Raw genomic sequence first — 19,700 nt, forward strand, 5'->3', positions numbered from 1 at the left:
ACATAAGGCTATGTGCCCACGATACAGAAATGAAGCGGAAAATTTCCGCTTCATTTTTGCATGTCCTTGCCCGAAAAGTCGCATGCGGAATTTGACACGCATTTTTCGCGCGTTTTTGAAGCGTTTTGCACATGCGAAATTGCCTTGCGTTTTTTAATGCATTGAGAAGGCAATTCCGCATGCGTAAACGCACAAATAATGGACATGCTGCGGAATTTTCCGCACATCAAAAACGCTGCGGAAAATTCTGCAGCATGGGCATTGAAATTGCGGATTTACATTGGGGACCATGGGGAAAGGATTACCAAGCGTTTTACAAGCGTTTACGCGGCAAAAATTCCGCAGCAAAAACACTTGAAAAACGCATCATGCGCACGGGACCCTAAAGATGAGAAAGTTCTGGCGGCTCCAACTGTGAATGAAGGAACAAAAATTAAAGCCACAGGTCCCAACAAGAGATGAGCTGGATGCACAGATGATGTCCCGCCAGCTCTGGCTAGTCAAAAGCTGCGCCGGCAGGTAGCACTGACCTGCACGCTGTACCGGAGACCCGTGAATCCATCCGCTCATCTCTAGTCCCAACTGTCCCGGAAACAGCGGACAGTCCTGGATTTAGGTCTACACCCTGTAGCGTCAGATGTCTGCTGAATGTCCCTCACTACCACCACCACCCCTCTGACATCTCCTCCTGCCAGGGGAGAAAGAAATGGTAAATGGGAGTGGATTGGGGTGTGGCCAAAATTTGACTACACATCTGTCCTTCTTTCTGTTCTTCAAAAGTCTGGAGGTATGCCATTAATAACCTCATTGATGGCAGCCAAGGCGTGGAAGAGTGGGGATTTCTGTAGTAGTGCTCATACTCAATAATATATATATATATAATAGCAGAAAGCTTCCCATTGTGAACACGGAGATGGGATAAATCTGCATCACTAATTTTATGTGAAACATCTGCCATTTTTGTAGTACTCAATATGCAACAGCTGACACCAATGTGAGTAGCCTGTATCTAGGAAGCCTGTCAATCAGTTTGTGTAACCGATCGCAGCAGCCAAGTGATCGGTCACTACAAAGAGACCCTTTGTTGACTGTGTCTGATCCTAATCCTGCAGAAGGTCTGTGGAGGGAGTGTTACTTTCTATTTTCACTACATAAATCCTCCGCAGAAAGATTTCATGAAGCAGAAAGAAGTGTTTCCTGTACACACAGGCAGGGAAATCTCTGCTGTCTTCATGCCATGGAAGATGAGCCTGGAAGGAGCCCTCTGTCTCTCTCTTTCTCCGGCAGTGGGTTTCTGTCTCTGTACCAGATTGGAGCAGTCCGAGCTTTGCTTCACCTGGCCCCAGACATACTGGGGTCCGCGCCCAAGGTGTATGGAGCTTCAGCCGGGTCTCTTGTCGCAGCTGCTGTAGTCTTTCAAGTCAATCTTGGTAAGTAATGCAGTTACTTAATTACCACGGAGTCAAGTACACAGCGTTGTTATACTATTGGACTTCATGATGGAATATTTATTATTGTACCCATGCAATTGTAGGGACACGGACAACACCTTGGAAATGCGAGACTTTACGTTTTTGCACGTGTTTGATCCTTCAGGGTAGTGCTAGTAACTCAAACAAGTACTTAATTTATAGCATTGCTTGGTGGTGAGCTAAAAAGCTGCTATTGCAACAAAAAAGCCACATAAAATACAAAAAAAACTATTGCAGATTTATTTTTAAAGCACCATAACATAAAGCAACCATACTGGCAGACTGGTACAGAAGGGAAGAGGACCCTCATGGGCTTACACCAGACCTGATACTATGTAGAAGACTTCGGTCCTATGACTATGGCACGGAGACTGTACGGTGGACACTACGTGCTGCTGTACTATACGCCGTTAGTTTCTATGGTATGCATGGAGATCGTCTGAACAATTGAACGTGCACAAAATATTGGTGTAAACTAAGCCAAGCAAGAGGTCATGTAAAGTTCCACAAAGACACCAGATTTATCATCCAGTAAAAGTATGTCCTATGCCGGAGGAGGGTGTGAGGAGTGCGCTGAGCCTGCATTTAGGCTTCGTTCCCACGATGAGCTTTTTGCAAAGTTTTTGATGATGCAGATTTCTGCACCCATTAGGCCATGTGCACATGATCAGTATTTGGCAGTTTTTTTTACCTCAGTACTTGTAAGACAAAACCAGGAGTGGGTGATAAATACAGAAGTGGTGACGTGTTTCTATTATACTTTTCCTCTGATTGTTCCTCTCCTATTTTGGGATTACAAATACTGAGGTAAAATAGTCAGCAAATACTCAACATGTGCACGTGGCCTTAAGTGAATTAGGTTACTTGCGTATTTTTCATTGTGGTTTTTTTTTTGTCTTTTGTTGGTGTCATGTTTTAAATAAAGCGGTTTTGTTTTTTGATACTTCCTGGTATTTCCCTTTGAGAGAACTTTATTGATATAGTCATATGCAGATTACATGCATTTTTGCTACGCTTCCGCCGCAGAAACGCACTAAAAGTACATATGCGTTTTTTACCTGAAAATTTTCCACATCTAAGGCTACATTCACACAATGAGCTTTTGGTGAGTTTTTGATGCAGATTTTCTGCACCCAGTTAAATAGTTAAATTGCATTTTAAAAAATAAAATAAAATATGCAGAGTAAAAAAACTCACCAAAAACTAATCACGGGAACATAGCCTTATGCAAATACAGTGCCTAAAAGTAGTATTCAACCCCCTGCAGATTTAGCTGGTTTGATAAGATGCAAATAAGTTAGAGCCTTCAAACTGCAAACGAGAGTAGGATTTATGAACAGAAGCATAAATCTTACAAACCAAAAAGTTATGTTGCTCAGTTGAATTTTATTAAATTTTAAACATAAAAGTGTGGGTCAATTATTATACAACCCCTATGTTTAATATTTTGTGGAATAACCCTTGTTTGCAATTACAGCTAATAATCGTCTTTTATAAGACCTGATCAGACCGGCACAGGTCTGTGGAGTTATCTTGGCCCACTCCTCCATGCAGATCTTCTCCAAGTTATCTAGGTTCTTTGGGTGTCTCATGTGGACTTTATTCTTGAGCTCCTTCCCCAAGTTTTCAATTGGGTTAAGGTCAGGAGACTGACTAGGCCACTCCAACACCTTGACTTTTTCCCTCTTGAACCAGGCCTTGGTTTTCTTGGCTGTGTGCTTTGGGTCGTTGTCTTGTTGGAAGATGAAATTACGACCCATCTTAAGATCCTTGATGGAGGAGCGGAGGTTCTTGGCCAAAATCTCCAGGTAGGCCGTGCTATCCATCTTCCCATGGATGCGGACCAGATGGCCAGGCCCCTTGGCCGAGAAACAGCCCCACAGAATGATGCTGCCACCACCATGCTTGACTGTAGGGATGGTATTCTTGGGGTCGTATGCAGTGCCATCCAGTCTCCAAACGTCACGTGTGTGGTTGGCACCAAAGATCTCAATCTTGGTCTCATCAGACCATAGAACCTTGAACCAGTCTGTCTCAGAGTCCTCCAAGTGATCATGAGCAAACTGTAGACGAGCCTTGACATGACGCTTTGAAAGTAAAGGTACCATACAGGCTCGTCTGGAACGGAGACCATTGCGGTGGAGTACGTTACTTATGGTATTGACTGAAACCAATGTCCCCACTGCCATGAGATCTTCCCGGAGCTCCTTCCTTGTTGTCCTTCGGTTAGCCTTGATTCTTCGGACAAGCCTGGCCTCGGCACGGGAGGACACTTTCAAAGGCTGTCCAGGCCGTGGAAGGCTAACAGTAGTTCCATAAGCCTTCCACTTACGGATGATGCTCCCAACAGTGGAGACAGGTAGGCCCAACTCCTTGGAAAGGGTTTTGTACCCCTTGCCAGCCTTGTGACCCTCCACGATCTTGTCTCTGATGGCCTTGGAATGCTCCTTTGTCTTTCCCATGTTGACCATGTCTGAGTGCTGTTCACAAGTTTGGGGAGGGTCTTAAATAGTCAGAAAAGGCTGGCAAAAGAGATCTTTAATCCACACATGTGAAGCTCATTATTCTTGGTGCCTGAACTACTTCTTAATACTTTAGGGGGACCAAACAGAACTCTTGTGGTTTGAGGGGTTGAATAATAAATGACACTCTGAATTAACTTTTAACGTTTTTAAAAAATAAAAAAATCAAAAAAAATAAAAAAAATTTGCTGCAGTGCATTTCCCACTTCCAGGCTGATCTATAGTACAAATGTCACAATGCCAAGTTAATTCCGCATGTGTCAACCAGCTAAATCTGCAGGGGGTTGAATACTACTTGTAGGCACTGTATATAGTGTGAAAATCCACACATAAAATTCAGAGTACCTGCAAGAGAAATTGACATATTTCGAATTTGAACCACTTACCGCAGGTCAGTTTACGCTAATTGCAAAAAAAATAAGCATGAGATTTCTATAAATTCCGTCTACTACGCTGTGTTTTTGACACAGTGATAATGCACTACGTCAGAAACTCACCATAAACATATCATAGGTACACAATACTCCCCGAGCATCCGTTTGGGTACCCATCACTCCCTCTTGACCCACAAAACAAGAAACAAGCTTTCAAATAAGTCTGTTGAGTTATGGTCTCAGAAAGTGAAAACCTATAACTTTTTTTTTTTTTTTTTTTTCACAACTTTAATATTATTAATAATTTTATGTATTTATATAATGTGCGTATGTGTGTGTGTGTGTATATATATATATATATATATGTATGTATGTATGTATGTATGTATGTATCTGTCTGTCTGTCCAGGAAGTCCTGCCTCGCTGATTGGTCCGGCCGCGGCCAGTCAGCGACGCGGGATTTCCGAAAAAGATGGCGGCCGTTAGCGGCTCATCTGCCGCAAGGAGGTCAGCGGCGATGCAGCCGGGAGATGACCGGTGCTAGCCGCTCATCTCCCGGCTGCTCGATGCAGAATTACCCCGACCGGCGGCGCCGCTGACCTCCATGCGGCTACCGTCGGGATATCAGCGGCTAGGGCTGCTGATCTCCCAACCGCAAGTGTGAAGGGAGGACCAGGGAGCGGCGCCGCCGGTCGGGATACTTCTGCTGCGAGCAGCCGCTCATCTCCCGGCTGCTCGCAGCGGAAGTACCCGCACAGGCAGCGCCGCTCCCCGGTCCTCACTAATACGATTCGCTGATTGGTCGCTGCCGGCGGCCGATCAGCGATTTTGGCGCCAAATTTAAACACCGCTTTGCTGATTACGCCCGGTCGGCCGCATACATATTCTGGAATACCCGATGCTTTAGAATCGGGCCACCATCTAGTATATAATATAATTATACGCAAGCTTGGTACCGCCATAAACATCTTGACCTGGAAAATCACATTGCCAGGTCAATGATCACTGGAAAAAACAAAATCTGATAAACAATGAAGAAATTGCATTATTATTTTTTTTTTCATAATTTTCAAAATTGCACTTGCAGTTTTTTTTTCCTCATTTTTCTATTACATTGGTAGAATGTTCCAACTTATCCCACAAAAATACAAGCCCCCGTTTAGCTATGTTGATGGAAAAATAACTTTTTTTTTTTTTTTTTTTTATCACTCTTGGAAGAAAGGGAGAAAAATACTATGAAAATTAGCCATGGCGGGAAGGGATTAATGTAGTATTTCTTCGCAGTGGTTTTAAGTTGAAAATGTAGTGAAGAGTGCCAATGAGCACTCAGCTGCAAACACTGTGTGGAGTAGCATCCTTGGCGAGACCCAAGGAGGCGCATGCCAGATATCAAAATAATTTGATGGCCTGCGGCTCTTAATGAATTTGGCGCTTTCTACTCCAAAACACCCTTTCATTAAGACTAACATGTAAACGCCGGTCTAAATGAATCAACACCTAAGTGGAGAGCTAACTTACCAGAGCCAAATATTGGCAATTTGGAAAAATTGACACAAATTTACCTCAAAGTACTGCACATGCAAAATAGAAAAACAAAACCTAAAAAACACCAGGTTCAGTGAACTTCCATGATCGTGTGGTAAATTGTGTGGATGCAACGTGTAAAAATTCCTTTCACTACAATGTCCCAGCTAGTGCAAATTCCTACAAACCACGAAGACACACAAAAACCGGTGCTGAAGGCATCAGATGTGTGTGTGCATGTCAGTTATGGAGGTTAAAGCCTCTGGATAGAAATTAATTGGTACATACATACATTTACAGTATTAGCTGAAAATCCTGTTTGTCATTAATAAACCAAAAAACATTTGTGTATCTGTGAATAGAGCACCCTAAGCTTTGACATATATGCAGACCACGGCTAAGAGTATTATACAATAATGTTATATAAGATACAAATGTCCCAGTTAATATAAATATTTGCTTCCTGTTCTGTTCATCCAGCCAATTATCATTCAAATGACCCCGTGTCATTGACCCGTGTGTGTAAACTAAGCACAGACTAAAAGTTATTCAATTGCTTAATGTTTTATGATGTGAAGTCAATAATTTCGTAATAGAGCAAATCTAAGAAAGTAGTCCATTTGGGAATATATCTGCACAGGCACTATATATTACCTAAATACAGAGACTCTATGGTATGATGTAGAGTTCACTTCTAATATCCTGTGACAAAATCAGCAGTGAAGGCTGACTACATCCACAACTTGGGCTTGGTTATAGGCAATATACCAGTGTAGCGGAGCGGTAGCCATGGGCCAGGTACTCGTCTAGGTACTCTATGCCCTGGCACGTTACATGAAGGTGGAGGTCCTGCCTGGGTGTGTGGACTTGTGCTCAGAGGGCCTTACGCCCATCCAGGCCGCATGTAACCGATGTTGCTGGTTTGCCAGGACCAGGTGTTTTACAGTTCAATGAGGGAGACCACCAGTCAAAAATAAACTTTTTACTGAACGGGAACTTGGTAGGGAATATATATGAGAAAGCGGGTACACAGCCTTATGAACGTTTCCTTTAAAACTTAAAGTATTTTAAACAGTTTCCTTCCTTCTTGTCTCTGTTGTTCTCCATCTTCACCTTTCCTCTTTACTCTCTCTACTTGTCTTCTGTTTCCTCTGATTCTCACTACTTCACCACAACCCAGCTCGACACTACAGTCCTGTTTAGCAAGAGTCTTTTGCTCAACTCGTGGTTACGCCTTTTCTTTCTCCTATCACTTGGCGTCCTCTCCTAGGACATGTCTCCGGTAGATTGCTCGGTCTCTTAGCCACTTCTGCTCCGGATCTCGCCATCTTTTCCTTTTAGTCTCCACTCGCTTAGGGACACCCAAAATATGGCACTTCTCACTTTGGACCTTAGGGCCTGAAGTGCATAGAAAGAGAAGCTCTCTGCCTACCTACCAGGAAATTGTCACTTTCTCTTCAACTTATCTCCTCCCACTCTGGGCTAGTCCCAAACATTAATTATCACTATTTCTACTGTCAAACTACACACATTATCAACCTTACTAACATCCTTAACACACATCACAATTCACATTATTTATCACAGTTCATATTACATCACACAACATTATACTTGTTTCTTCAAGGGGGAATGTGGACAATATGTCCATCTCCTTACACTTGGCATAAGAGCGTATGGACAAATGGCATGTAAACAAACTACAAATTCTTGAATATCCTGTTAGGGGTCAGACCTTTTGTTTTCACTTGAGATAAGCTGTCTGGAAGAGGATTAAGCCCCCGTCTCACATAGCGATATCGCTGCTGAGTCACGGTTTTGGTGACTCACCAGCGATGTCGCTATGTGTGACACTTTGCAGCGATCAGGCCCCTGCTGTGAGGTCGCTGATCGTTGCAAAGTGTCCTGGACCATTTTTTGGTCGTTGGCCTCCCGCTGGCCAGCACACATCGCTGTGTGTGACCAGCGGGACCAACGATCTGGCTGGTAACTATGGTAACCATCGGGTTACTAGGGGCACGCGCGCACTTAGTAACCCGCTGTTTACCATGGATACCACTCTGCTACGGTGCGCGGAGGCTCCCGCGCACCGTAGCAGAGTGGTATCCATGGTAAACAGCGGGTTACTAGGGGCACACGCGCACTTAGTAACCCGATGTTTACCATAGTTACCAGCCTGCTCCTGCTTGCAGCAGGCTGGTAACGGGAGCAGGACATCGTGGAACGATTCTTTCCACGATATCGCTGCTCCCCTGATCGCTGGTGAGCCTGCCTGTTTGACAGCTCACCAGCGATGTATTGGCGATGCAGCAACGATCCCTGACAGGTCGTATCGTTGTCGGGATCGCTGCTGCATCGCTTAGTGTGACGGGGCCCTTACATACCTCTGCTGAGTATACTGTGCATACATCCTGAGGTATAGCCATTAACAAAATGAGCTAAGGGAATAGCATGACCATGATCTCGCACTCGCTGTGTCGGCAAATGATTTCAATGCAAGCGCAGTGAGAATTTTCCCATGCTCGTAGGGAAGTCAATGAGGTGAACTGAATTCATGTAACATGAACTCCGCATGCTTGCGCTCCTCAGTGTCTCTGCAGAATGACAGGCTGGATGGTGTCTGTGTTTATTTTATTCACAGTGTGGGTGTATTTATTTTACATTTGACTTCCACTATGGGATTAGAAATGGGGGCGTCTTATAGACGCCTCTCCATTACTAACCCGGGCTTCATGTCAGCTGGCATTATAAGCTGACATCAAACCCAGCCCTATTACCCCACTGCCACCGCTACAGGGCAGTGGGAAGAGCGAGGCTAAGTGCCAGAATTGGCAAATCTTATGGGGCGGCTGAGGGCTCCTGCTTCTAGCCTCGGAGGGGACCAATATCCATGGCCCCTTCCTAGGCAATTAATAACAGCCCCCAGCTGTCTGCATAGCCTTTGCTAGCTGTTAATATAGAGGGACCTCATGTCATTTTTTGGGGGGGTCCCCCATTTTAATAGCCAGTAAAGGCTAAGTTTTCAGCTGGGGGGGGTGATATTAGTAGCCTGGGAAGCTCTGTGGGTATTTCCCCCCCCCCCCACCTCCCAGGCTTCAAACATCTGCCCCAGCCGTCTGCTTAACCTCTGCGTATATATACACATACATGCATACATACACACACTGTGTAATATATATGTATATATTACAAGGGTCAGTCAATAAGTAATGCCTCCTATTTTTTTTCTCCTTAAATAAGGTAGTTATGTTAAATATTCGAATTTGGCACAATTCCTCAAACCTTTTTCTCCAATCCACAGCAATTGCAACTTCCTGCACCAACAGGTGGCAGGACTGTATCCGTTTGCAAAATAGCTGACATTGATGTTCGTATTAGACAACGTTCTGTGAATGAATTCTTGCATGCAGAAGGTGAAACGCACATTCGAATTCATGAGAGACTGAAAAATGTGTACGGTGATGCAACAGTGGATGTCAGTACTGTTAGACGATGGGTTCGTCGCTGTAACACAGCTGAAGGGCCATCACCGTTGGCTGACAAAATGCGGAGTGGCAGGCCAGTAACCGCAGTGACTCCAAGCAACATTCAGCGAGTCGATGACATCATTCGTGGTGACCGCCGGGTGACTGCAGAAGAATTGTGTGGCATTATCTGCCTCAGTAAAGGCAGTGTGATGAAAATTATTGGACAACTGGGATACAGAAAAGTCTGTGCACGGTGGGTCCCAAGAATGCTTTTGACCATGCTGGAATTCATGCCCTTGTTAAACGGTGGACCAAGACTGTGGGAATGGATGGAGATTATATTGAAAAGTGACAAATTAATCGTTAATGTTGTGGTTTTCAACCTATGTAATTGCATTTGAATTTTTTGCCAATTAAAAGGAGAAAAATAATAGGAGGCCTTACTTATTGACTGACCCTCGTGTGTGTGTATGTATGTATGTATATGTGTGTGTGTGTGGTGAAGAATATTGCCCTAGACAACTCCCCTATGTAAAAGCCCATGTTAAAATCGCATTGAATGCACATGTCATACGGATGCTAGGTGAGCAAATCGTACAGCAATTGCATGACACTCGCATGGCACTTTTTCGGTTCAGATATCGGAACGTATTTTTTTTTCACACACATGGGTATGAACCCTAACACTGGCAATCCTGATTGACAAACTCGAGTATGTATAGTAGAGAGATGTGACCAACACTGAACAGCTGAGACCTTCAAAGCTCTCAGCTGAAAAGTTTAACCCCTGCACTGCTAACAGAAATCTGCACTGCTTAATATGATGGTGAAGTGCTTCTAATCAGTGCATGTATGTGAAATCAGACACTGTGATCTTCTGGCCCCTCTGTCTGACAGCAGTAGTTCACATTATTGACCACCACTCTATTGAAACAAGGGACTAAAACTTCCACATACCATTTAGATAGCTGCTGGCCAAACAATCTCTGCCATCTCTCCCATATGCGGGAACCTTCCTCTGCCGAGCGCTCCTGTGTTCGCTTTGAGAGTCGCTGCCAGACATCTGACAGCTTATTTCTTAGGGTGCCTGCAGATGAGTGTATGAAAAATCGTCCGAGTTTCATCCAGAAAACTCGGACGATATTTTTTCTCATTTTATCCGTGTGTCCATTCATTACATTCGTGTGATGTCCGTGTGCGATCTGCTTTCATACAACTACAATAAAACATGTACATGATCACATACAGTTCCCTAGTTTATAATAGAAATCTATCCATAAAAATTGGATGCCACTCTGATGGCCCGTGTGTGATCCAATTTAATTTTTTTTTCTTGCACCCACAAACTTGAACCTGTGGGTTTCAACCGAGAAATGGATGGAAGTTCTGCATGCTGCAATTTTATTTTTTTTTCTTGTGGAAACTTGGATCAAGAAAAAAACAAAAAGATTCATCTGAACTGCATTATTGAAAAAGATGGGTCAGTGTCCTGTCGGTGTCTTATCCAATTCTAAATTGGAGAGCACACATCCAATTTATATGCATTAGAAAAGTATTCGCAGTTCGAAATCATCAGACATGCCGGTTTCCCCCGCCCCCTCCCGACATCATCTGTCGTTGGCCCGCATACACATTAGACTGTCGGTTGAACCCATTAATATCGGTGAGTTAAGCCAATGTTGGTCTAATTCATATCGATTCCTTTAGGATGCCCCTTCTCTTGTGATGAGTAGTGGTCCCAGCACAGGCATTTTGCGAGAAGATTGGGCTGATTATGCTAATGATACTCCCCTCAAACTCTGTCAGAGTTTGATCTGAGTGTGATCGGATGCTCTCTTCAAGAGAATCGCATCACAGGTGCGGAAAAGGCGGAGAACTTAATTTCTCTATCTTCTGCATTCTCTGTGGGCATACATCGGACTGCATTCGGATGACATCCTAGTGCAGTGCAATGTTTCACACACCCATAAACTTGTATGGGTGAGCGTGATCTGAATATCCAAGCCACTGGCGGCATGCTGCAATTGTTTTCTCATGCCGAATCGGCATGCGAAAATAATCGCAAATCTGCACTGCCCCATATTATTGTTAGGGTGAACACTTTGGTATGTTCACTAGTTGCCTGCTCCTGCTCTAATGGATATGATCAAGTGCATGCAAGAAAGAATAACATCAGACACACACACAGACAGATGTAAGCTCTCCTTGATCAGCTATAGCACATCTCCAAGTGTCTTTATTCAACCTCAACATAGACTTATATAAAGTCTGTAAAGGGGCTCTGTTAGCCCTAGAATGGGAGTAACCAGATGTATTCATTGGTTAATGGATTGGGCAATGGGCAGATCCATGAGGTCATCAGGGTGGGTTGGTCCATGAGGTCATCAGGGGGCATGGTCTCGATCCGGTGTCTTCAAGAAACGTGTCGCTCTGTGATTGGTTAGTCCTTCTATAGAATTCAGCTTCCTCCCGGAACTACTTTGTATGACAGGGTGTAGTTATAAATAAAGTCTCCACTTTTGCCACATGTACAACAGGATGTAGTCATAGGTCCAGTCTCCATCTTGCATAACAGAGCATGGTGTGATGAAACAGGAAATGGCAGCCATCTTTTGATCTAAACAAGCTTATGTAAGGTGAAATAATACACTTTATGGGTCTTTTCTCTCAATCTCCTATGTCTTGAGGTTAATGAAGTATTTGATCCTATGGCTCTCCTCAACAGTATAACACTGGGCCGAATGCTATCCAATAAAACATCAGATGGCACTTGGCCGTGTTCTACGCTAGTGTGAACGAGCCCTAATACTGTGAAAGATCAGTGGCGCAAACCTATTTAACTCCTTTCTGACGTTACATACAGTACATGTAATGTAGAGAATATGGAACTTTAAATTGTTAGATATTTGGCTCTTACAAGAAGAACAAATGAAAAAAACAAAAGCACATAAAATTGTGTCCAATAAAAAGGGGTTAATCTTTGATAAATTAGTATCCTTGGACATTTCTTATGTTTTATGATTATTTTACTAAAACTTTATATTTGTTTTGCTCTTTATATCCTTACAGATGAGTTACAGAACATAATCTTAGATGCAGCCATTGAAGCTAGGAAACCCATATTTGGCCCATTTTTTCGAACCTTTAAATTGGGAACAATTTTCCGAAGAGCTCTTCTAAACCTTTTGCCTGACAACGCACATCTGGTTGCAACAGGAAGGCTCAACGTAGCTCTCACACGCCTATCAAATGGAAAAAACACATTGGTTTCTGATTTCAAGTCCAAAGAGGAAGTTGTACAGGTAGAATATTGAATCTTATCATTCATGTAAAATATATTCTCTCGAACAGCCTATTTTTTTTGTGACCTATTTCCACAAAATGCAGAATATTTGTTTTCAGCATGGTTTACTTGTGTAGCTACACATTCTGTAATTACAGCTGTTTGCTTATTTAATGGCTACCACTCACTATTGAACACAATTTATTGTGCTTGCTTATAAAGTGTTGACATTCCGTAGCACTTTTCAGACATCGTAATTACTGCGGTTCTGACTCGGTCAGACTTGGGGGGCACGGGATCACCAGTAAACCCTAATTCAGTAAGTTAAGCGTGGCTGTAGGCAAGCACTTGGAGAACTTGGATTCATACAGCTGGTGAGCAAAGATCTGTTTATTCAGACTGTAAGCAGAGTCCTTTTACTATTTACAGACAAAGTAACATTTGATGCAAAGTTCCCATGAGAACTTCCACCAACTCGCCCTACCCTGTCAGAAGTTAGTTCTCAATATAATATATATAAGAAAATTATTTAAAAAAATATGAGATTAGAAAAATCTTAACCCTTCTATATCAATTTCTTCATTTTGTAAATTGTATAACCGCTACCATAAGGTTGCTTGGTATCCAATCAGGGGCTTCTGCCTGATAGGTGAAGGTACCCATTAGGGGACTTGCTTCATCCATCCACGCTCAGTGTGGACACCTACACCTCAGTAATAATGGACATTAGTGATAAGCGATCATACTCACAAGTACTCGGTACTCGCCCAAGCATCTCAGTACTCGAGATGCTCTGAGCTCGCCGAGTACTTGCGAGATGCTCGGGCAGATGCTCGGGTCCCCTCCCTGCATGTTTGGCTCTCTTGGGGGTTGTGGCATTACAGTGATTGGCTGGCTGCACAGCGTCATCAGGTCTATATCAGACCTGGCGCCACCGTGCTTGTCACAGTCACTCCGGAATCAGGCAGAGTAGGGAGAGGTGCGGCTGCGTCAGGGAGAGATTTGCTTGTGTATTAGGTAGTGTAGGGAGGAAAAAACGTACATTACACAGGGGCCAGGAATACTTTTTTTTTTTTTTGGATCTTAATCCTCATTATTTGCTTAAAAAGCAGTCCAGAGAACACAGGTTTTTCTGCGCCATTTGCTTGTTGGCACTGCTGAATACAGCCAGGTCCTTTCCACATTACAGCGCTAGAAATCCAGCTACTTAAAACTGGACGTTTTCAGAAAATCCTGTCATTTCTGGCCTCCATTAAAAATTTCTTTCAGTGTGTCAGTGAAGCAATTGACACCAGTTTGCTGTTCAAACTACTTACCTATAGGCCGGGTATTTAAAACTCTTGTTTTCTCCGTCACACGGATCACATATAAGTTCGCTCCAAATTCAATCATTTGTAGTAAGTGTTTAAGATATTGTCCTGGACATGATGGTGCATACAGAGGCCGAGGAGAAAGCCGCGGGCAAGCTCAAATTGTGCCACAACAAACGCCCACATCTTCTCGCCCAACCTTCCTGTCCCAATTCCTAGGGGACCAAGTTATGGATCCGGATGGTGGAACCTCTATGCTGCGGTGCAAGGAGGGACCAGAGGGGCGTAACTAGGTATCAACTCGGGCTGACCAAGGTCGTACAGCGGCTCAATCGACTTCGTGATCAGGGAGGGACCAAGCAGAGGGACCAGGTGCTACTCTGGGGACCGACCTTGTATGAGAGCAGGTGACTCCCACGGGTCAGAAGGCAGGGACTGACCGGTACAGCAGATGAGCACGGCAGACAGGCTGACAGGTGATCCGGGCAGACGGACTGGCAGTCATGGCAGGTAACAGGCAGGAGCCTCCAGGCAGGCTGGCTGGCAGGCACGGCAGGTAACGGGCAGGTGCTTCCAGGTAAGCAGGCGGTCAGAGCCCATAGACAGACTGGTGGATTGGCAATGGGCAGACAAGCTGATGGACTGGACTAGTAGTCTGGCTGGCGGGCTGGACTTGTAGTCTGGCTATCGGGCTGGACCTGAGGGCTGAAGCAGAGTATCACACACAAAGCTACAACCTTGCACGGGCACCTCCATATTGGAGGAGGTGCCTTTTATAGGGGGAAGTCCTCCGGCCACTGGCCGGGGACATTTTAGGACCGCGTGCGGCCCCTTTAAGAGGGCGGGTGCGCACACGCGCCCTAAGCACAGGGCCAGGGAAGCTGCGTGCACATGCTGCAGCGAGGCCAGAAGACGCTGGAGCAGGACCGCGGCGGTAAGGGGGATGGCGTCTCTGCCGGGCAGGAGGCAGAGACGCCGATGCTACAGACCGCAGCACACCACTATTGAACCCAGAGCAGTGTCAAAAGGTTGTTGGTTGGATAGCAGATAATGCTTCCAGTCACTTAGCCACCACCACCACCACCACCCTGTCTTCCACACGGTCAAGTCTCAGTAGCTGTGAGTCTGGACCGCATATTCTTCACCCTGATCCTCCTTCCTCCCACCATGCCGAGTGCCCGTGACAACTGATTCCACCCACACTTGGACACTCTGAAGAGCTGTTCACTTTTCCATTTATAGATTCCGGCATTTCGCCCGGTCCACTTGAAGCGGGGAAAGAGGAGATCGCTTGTAGCGATGCTCAGATATTTGAGCAGCCACTGTCATACGAAGGCGACGGTGGGAAAGTGTCACAAGAGGTGGACGATGATGAGACACAATTGCCAGAAAGTCAGGAGGAGGACCAGGGTGCGGAAGTGGAAGACTAGGTGGTGGATGATATAGTAACTGACCCAACCTGGCAGGAGGCCATGCAGAGCGAGGACAGCAGCACACAGGGGGAGGGAGACAGAGCACCCCAACAGGCAGGAAGAAGCAGTGTGGTGGCCGCAGACAGAAGGCAGGCAACCGTTCCCCGTAACACCAATACTGCGGGTGGCACCATTGCCTCTTCCTCTGTTGCGCATGCAAGCCAATCCCCTGTCCATGGTGCATGCGAAGATGCCTCCTGCCCTGCACCTGTCGTTGCACACTCTCAAGTAGCAGCATCAGGAAGCATGTCCATGTCCTTGTCCCAGCGCATCGTTCAGTTGTCCATACCTCAGTCCTTGGAACGCAAGCGCAAATATGCCGCCAACGCCCTACAGCCCATACTACTAAATTCTCACATTTCACGACTGCTTGCGCTCGAAATGTTGCCTTTTAGGTTCTTGGAGACCGAAGCATTCCGCAACCTGATGGCGGCGGCCTTCCCTCGGTACTCGGTCCCCAGCAGCCACTATTTCTCCCGGTGTGCCGTCCCCGCATTACACAAGCACGTGTCCAAAAACATTAGCCGTGTCCTCAACAACGCAGTTACTGGGAAAGTCCACCTAACCACGGACACGTGGACAAGTGCTTGTGGACAGGAACTGTACATCTCGCTGACGGCACACTGGGTTAACATAGTGGAAGCCGGGACCCAGTCAGACCTTGGGACGTAACGCGTCCTCCCGACGCCAAGGATTGCGGGCCCTAGGTCAATCAGGGTTGTCCCCATGGTCTACAGCTCCTGCACCTCAGCCTCCTCCTCCTCTTCAGCCTCCATCTCTGAAATGACCACATCAGTCACAAGCTGAAAGCACTGCCTCGGCCAAGTGGCAACAGGCTGTGCTGAATCTAATATGCTTAGGTGACAAACAGCACAATGCTGAAGAGTTGTGTACAGCTCTGAAAGAGCAGGCAGATCTGTGGCTCACACCGCTGAACCTACAGCCAGGCATGGTTGTGTGACAATGGCCGGAACCTGGTGGCGTGGTTCAGCGGTTTCTCAAATCCTACCAGGAGCTACCGGATCTGCTTGTTAAAGTACGCCGCCTGTGTGCCCATTTTAGAAAGTCCGCTACAGCTTCCGCCACCCTTGCCGTGTTTCAGCAGCGTTTGCAGCTTCCGGCTCACAGACTGGTGTGTGATGTCCCCACGCGTTGGAACTCTACACTGCAGATGTTGGGAAGAATTTGTGAGCAGAAGAGGGCAGTTGTTGACTACAAGCATCAACAAGGCCATTGGTATTCAGTTCAGACTCCACACATAAGACCTCAGGAGTGGACATGGATGTCAGACATATGTATCATCCTCCAAAACTTTGAGGACTCCACCAAGATAGTGAGCGGTGATGACGCCATAATTAGCGTCACCATCCCACTTCTCTGTCTTCTGAAACGCTCTCTGCTCACAATCAAAGAGGATGCATTGCAGGTGGAGCACGATGAGATGGAGCAAGGAACCATACAGGGTGATTAAACACAGCCCAGCCTCAGCTCATCCCAACGTGGATTGGGTGACAATGAGGAAGAGGAGGAGGAGGAAGAACAGGAGCTAGTTTCATGCGCTATAGACGGTACTACCTGCACAGCTGTCATACAGTCTGTTCACCGTGGATGGACAGAGGACAGAGGAGGAGGAGAGCATGGTGAGTCATCCTCTTGGTGAGGACACTGAAGTCTTGCCTGTTAGTAGTCTGGCACGCATGGCTGAGTTTGTTACGCGGCCTTTCCAATGACCCTCGCGTTCTCAAAATTTTGGGTGTCATTACTGGTTGGTGACACTTCTAGACCCACGCTACAAGGAGAACTTTATATCTCTTATTCCTGAGGCGGACATGTCTACAAAAATGGGGCTGTACCAGAAGGCCCTTGTTGTGGAACTATTAAAAAAAATTCCCATCTGAAAACGCTGGCGGCAGAGGACACACTTCGTTGGACAACCAAGGAGTACAGGCGAGAGAGACACCACTTCAATCCAGCAGAGGTCGGGGAACACTGTCAAATTTTTGGGAGAATTTTCTCAGCCCCTCCCATCGCACAAGCCCTGAGGCACGGGGCTCTCCCACAAGGAGTGCAAAGTTTGGGAAGATGCTGAGGGAGTACCTTGCCGACCGTACCAACATCCTCCGTGATTCCTATGTGCCTTATAATTATTGGATATCCAAGCTGGATACGTGGAATGAACTGGCTCTCTGCCTTGGAGATCCTGGCCTGCCCTGCCACCAGCGTTTTATCACAGCGGGTTTTTAGTGCTGCTGGTGGAATTATAACTGATTAGCGCATCCACCTGTCAACTGAAAATGCTGACAGGCTGACTCTTATAAAAATGAACAAGGGCTGGATTGGGCCAGACTTCTCAACACCACCGAATGATAGCAGCGTAACATAAACTCAAATCCAGTGTCTTTTCTTGGGAGGTGTATTCCCATGCACCTTTTCACACCCAGACATGGGTATACGCTTCCTGATTTTGGCTATTTGCTCTTGTCCTCCTCCTTCTCCTCATCCTCCACCACCATATCACCAGGGTGACGGTGGTCCGTGATGCAACACCCACATAATGTTTTTTAAAGTGTGTTTATGATGCCCGTAAAAAAAAATTTTTATGCAGTAGGTTCATGTATATCCCCCAGGGGTAAATGTTTGTCAGCCCATACACTTAGTGCATGGGCATTACAAGTATAGGAGGCCCGCTCCTTTCAAATGGGAACATTTTTTTATGAGGCCCTCCTCCACGTCTCTTCCAAGGGGCATTGGAGTGCCTCCAAATTTTTGGCAACCCTTGCATTCACTGCATAGGTCAACACAATGGGAGACCCACTTCCTAATAATGGGTACATTGTTTTCAGGAGGCCCTCCTCTAAGTCTGTTCAAAGGGGTATTGGGGTGCAGCCAAATTTTGAGCAGCCCTGGCACTCACTGCATACGCAAAAACAGTATAGGAGACCCACTCTTTAGTAATGGAAACAATAAAGCATAGCCAGCTGATAGCTCTCTAAGAATATTAAAGGCCTCCTGATGGCCCTTTGTGACTTTCAGAGTCCCTCCTTCATAAATGAAACACTGTGTCTGATGATATCTCACACACTACATGGCCAAATAGGGTTGTAAAATGTTAAAATGACATTTCCTGGTGAATGCATTTGTCACGGTTGAAAGTGAAAAAGCGCATCAAAAACGCTATGTGTGAACATACCCCAAGGTGTGGAAGAGCATTTTTGTTTTTGGTTATTTATTTTGCTTTATATACAAGTCATTACCCTGGAAAGGATGTTCCTTAACATATTTCCCAGGAAAATCCATTTTGGTTTCTTTTTTGTATGTTTTATTGTGAGTCCGTAAAAGTGACGTAATACCTCTGTCAACGTTGTTGACAGCAGTGACCTGGGAGTTAGAAATACTTGAGATGTCTTCCCCATGCTGTTCCCATGTCATTTGAGCACTGTTCCCATCGATTTGGGAAATTTTTAAGCCCTCTACAGACCGCCGGGGGTAGCCGCCTGAAAAATACTCGAGTTTCCCATAGACTTACATTGGGCTCGTTGCTCGCGTCGATCACCCGAGTATTCCAATGTGCTCGATCCGAGCATCGAGCACCCGAGCATTTTAGTGCTTGCTCATCACTAATGGACATCCAGGGCCTATAATACACCACAGATTCCTTATTGGAACTTTTAACACATATATGTATTACCCAAATTATTCAACAGTCTATCAGCACCTTTTACAGCTATATAGAGCAATAGGCAAAATAATATATGCAAGTCTGTATTAGGGCTCATACTGATCTACGAGAAAAACGGACAAGTGCAATCCAAAAATAAATCGGATTACACTCTTATCACTCTTATCAATGTTATTCAATGGGTTACAGCTCATCTGCGATTTTTCTTCCCAGCTGAAATTGGACTGAGAAATCACAGCATGCTGCGTTTTGCCGCGTGTCTCTGATGAGACTCGCCAATGAAAGTCAATGGGTGCGAGGAAAAAAAATCACATGGCACTCGGACCATGAGTGCCGTCGGATTTTTAAGCACCCGTTTCCTTGAAAACCCAACAATTCATCTGCCGCATACAGTAAAATCACAGCGGGACTCGACATTATGGAATAGAGATAATAGATATATGCATAGAATAGATAGTTAGAAAGATGTCAGTGACATATATAATTAGTGCAGTGACTTTGTAGTTTTATTGTACATGTGTAAGGGGGAAGACCGGGGTGTAAAGTACTTTCCCCCTCTGGTTGCAGGGGGAAGACAGACTGAGAGCACAGGAGTCA

At 45.4% G+C, this 19,700-nt stretch overlaps 1 protein-coding gene across 1 annotated transcript in view; it reads left to right on the top strand.

Annotated features, from left to right (window-relative positions):
• Window positions 1–822: 822 nt before the first annotated feature.
• Window positions 823–19,700, top strand: part of LOC141225840 (omega-hydroxyceramide transacylase-like) — a 67,263-nt gene continuing 48,385 nt past the window's right edge. The window contains exons 1-2 of the mRNA XM_073667105.1: window positions 823–1,430; window positions 12,429–12,661. Coding sequence (XP_073523206.1) covers window positions 1,238–1,430; window positions 12,429–12,661 — 426 coding nt within the window. The 5' untranslated portion in view covers window positions 823–1,237. The remainder of the gene's footprint in view (window positions 1,431–12,428; window positions 12,662–19,700) is intronic.

The sequence above is a fragment of the Phyllobates terribilis genome, unplaced genomic scaffold, assembly GCF_046119375.1.
Source record: "Phyllobates terribilis strain yellow unplaced genomic scaffold, ASM4611937v1 Scaffold_2__4_contigs__length_985480577, whole genome shotgun sequence".
In the NCBI taxonomy this organism is placed as follows: domain Eukaryota; kingdom Metazoa; phylum Chordata; class Amphibia; order Anura; family Dendrobatidae; genus Phyllobates; species Phyllobates terribilis.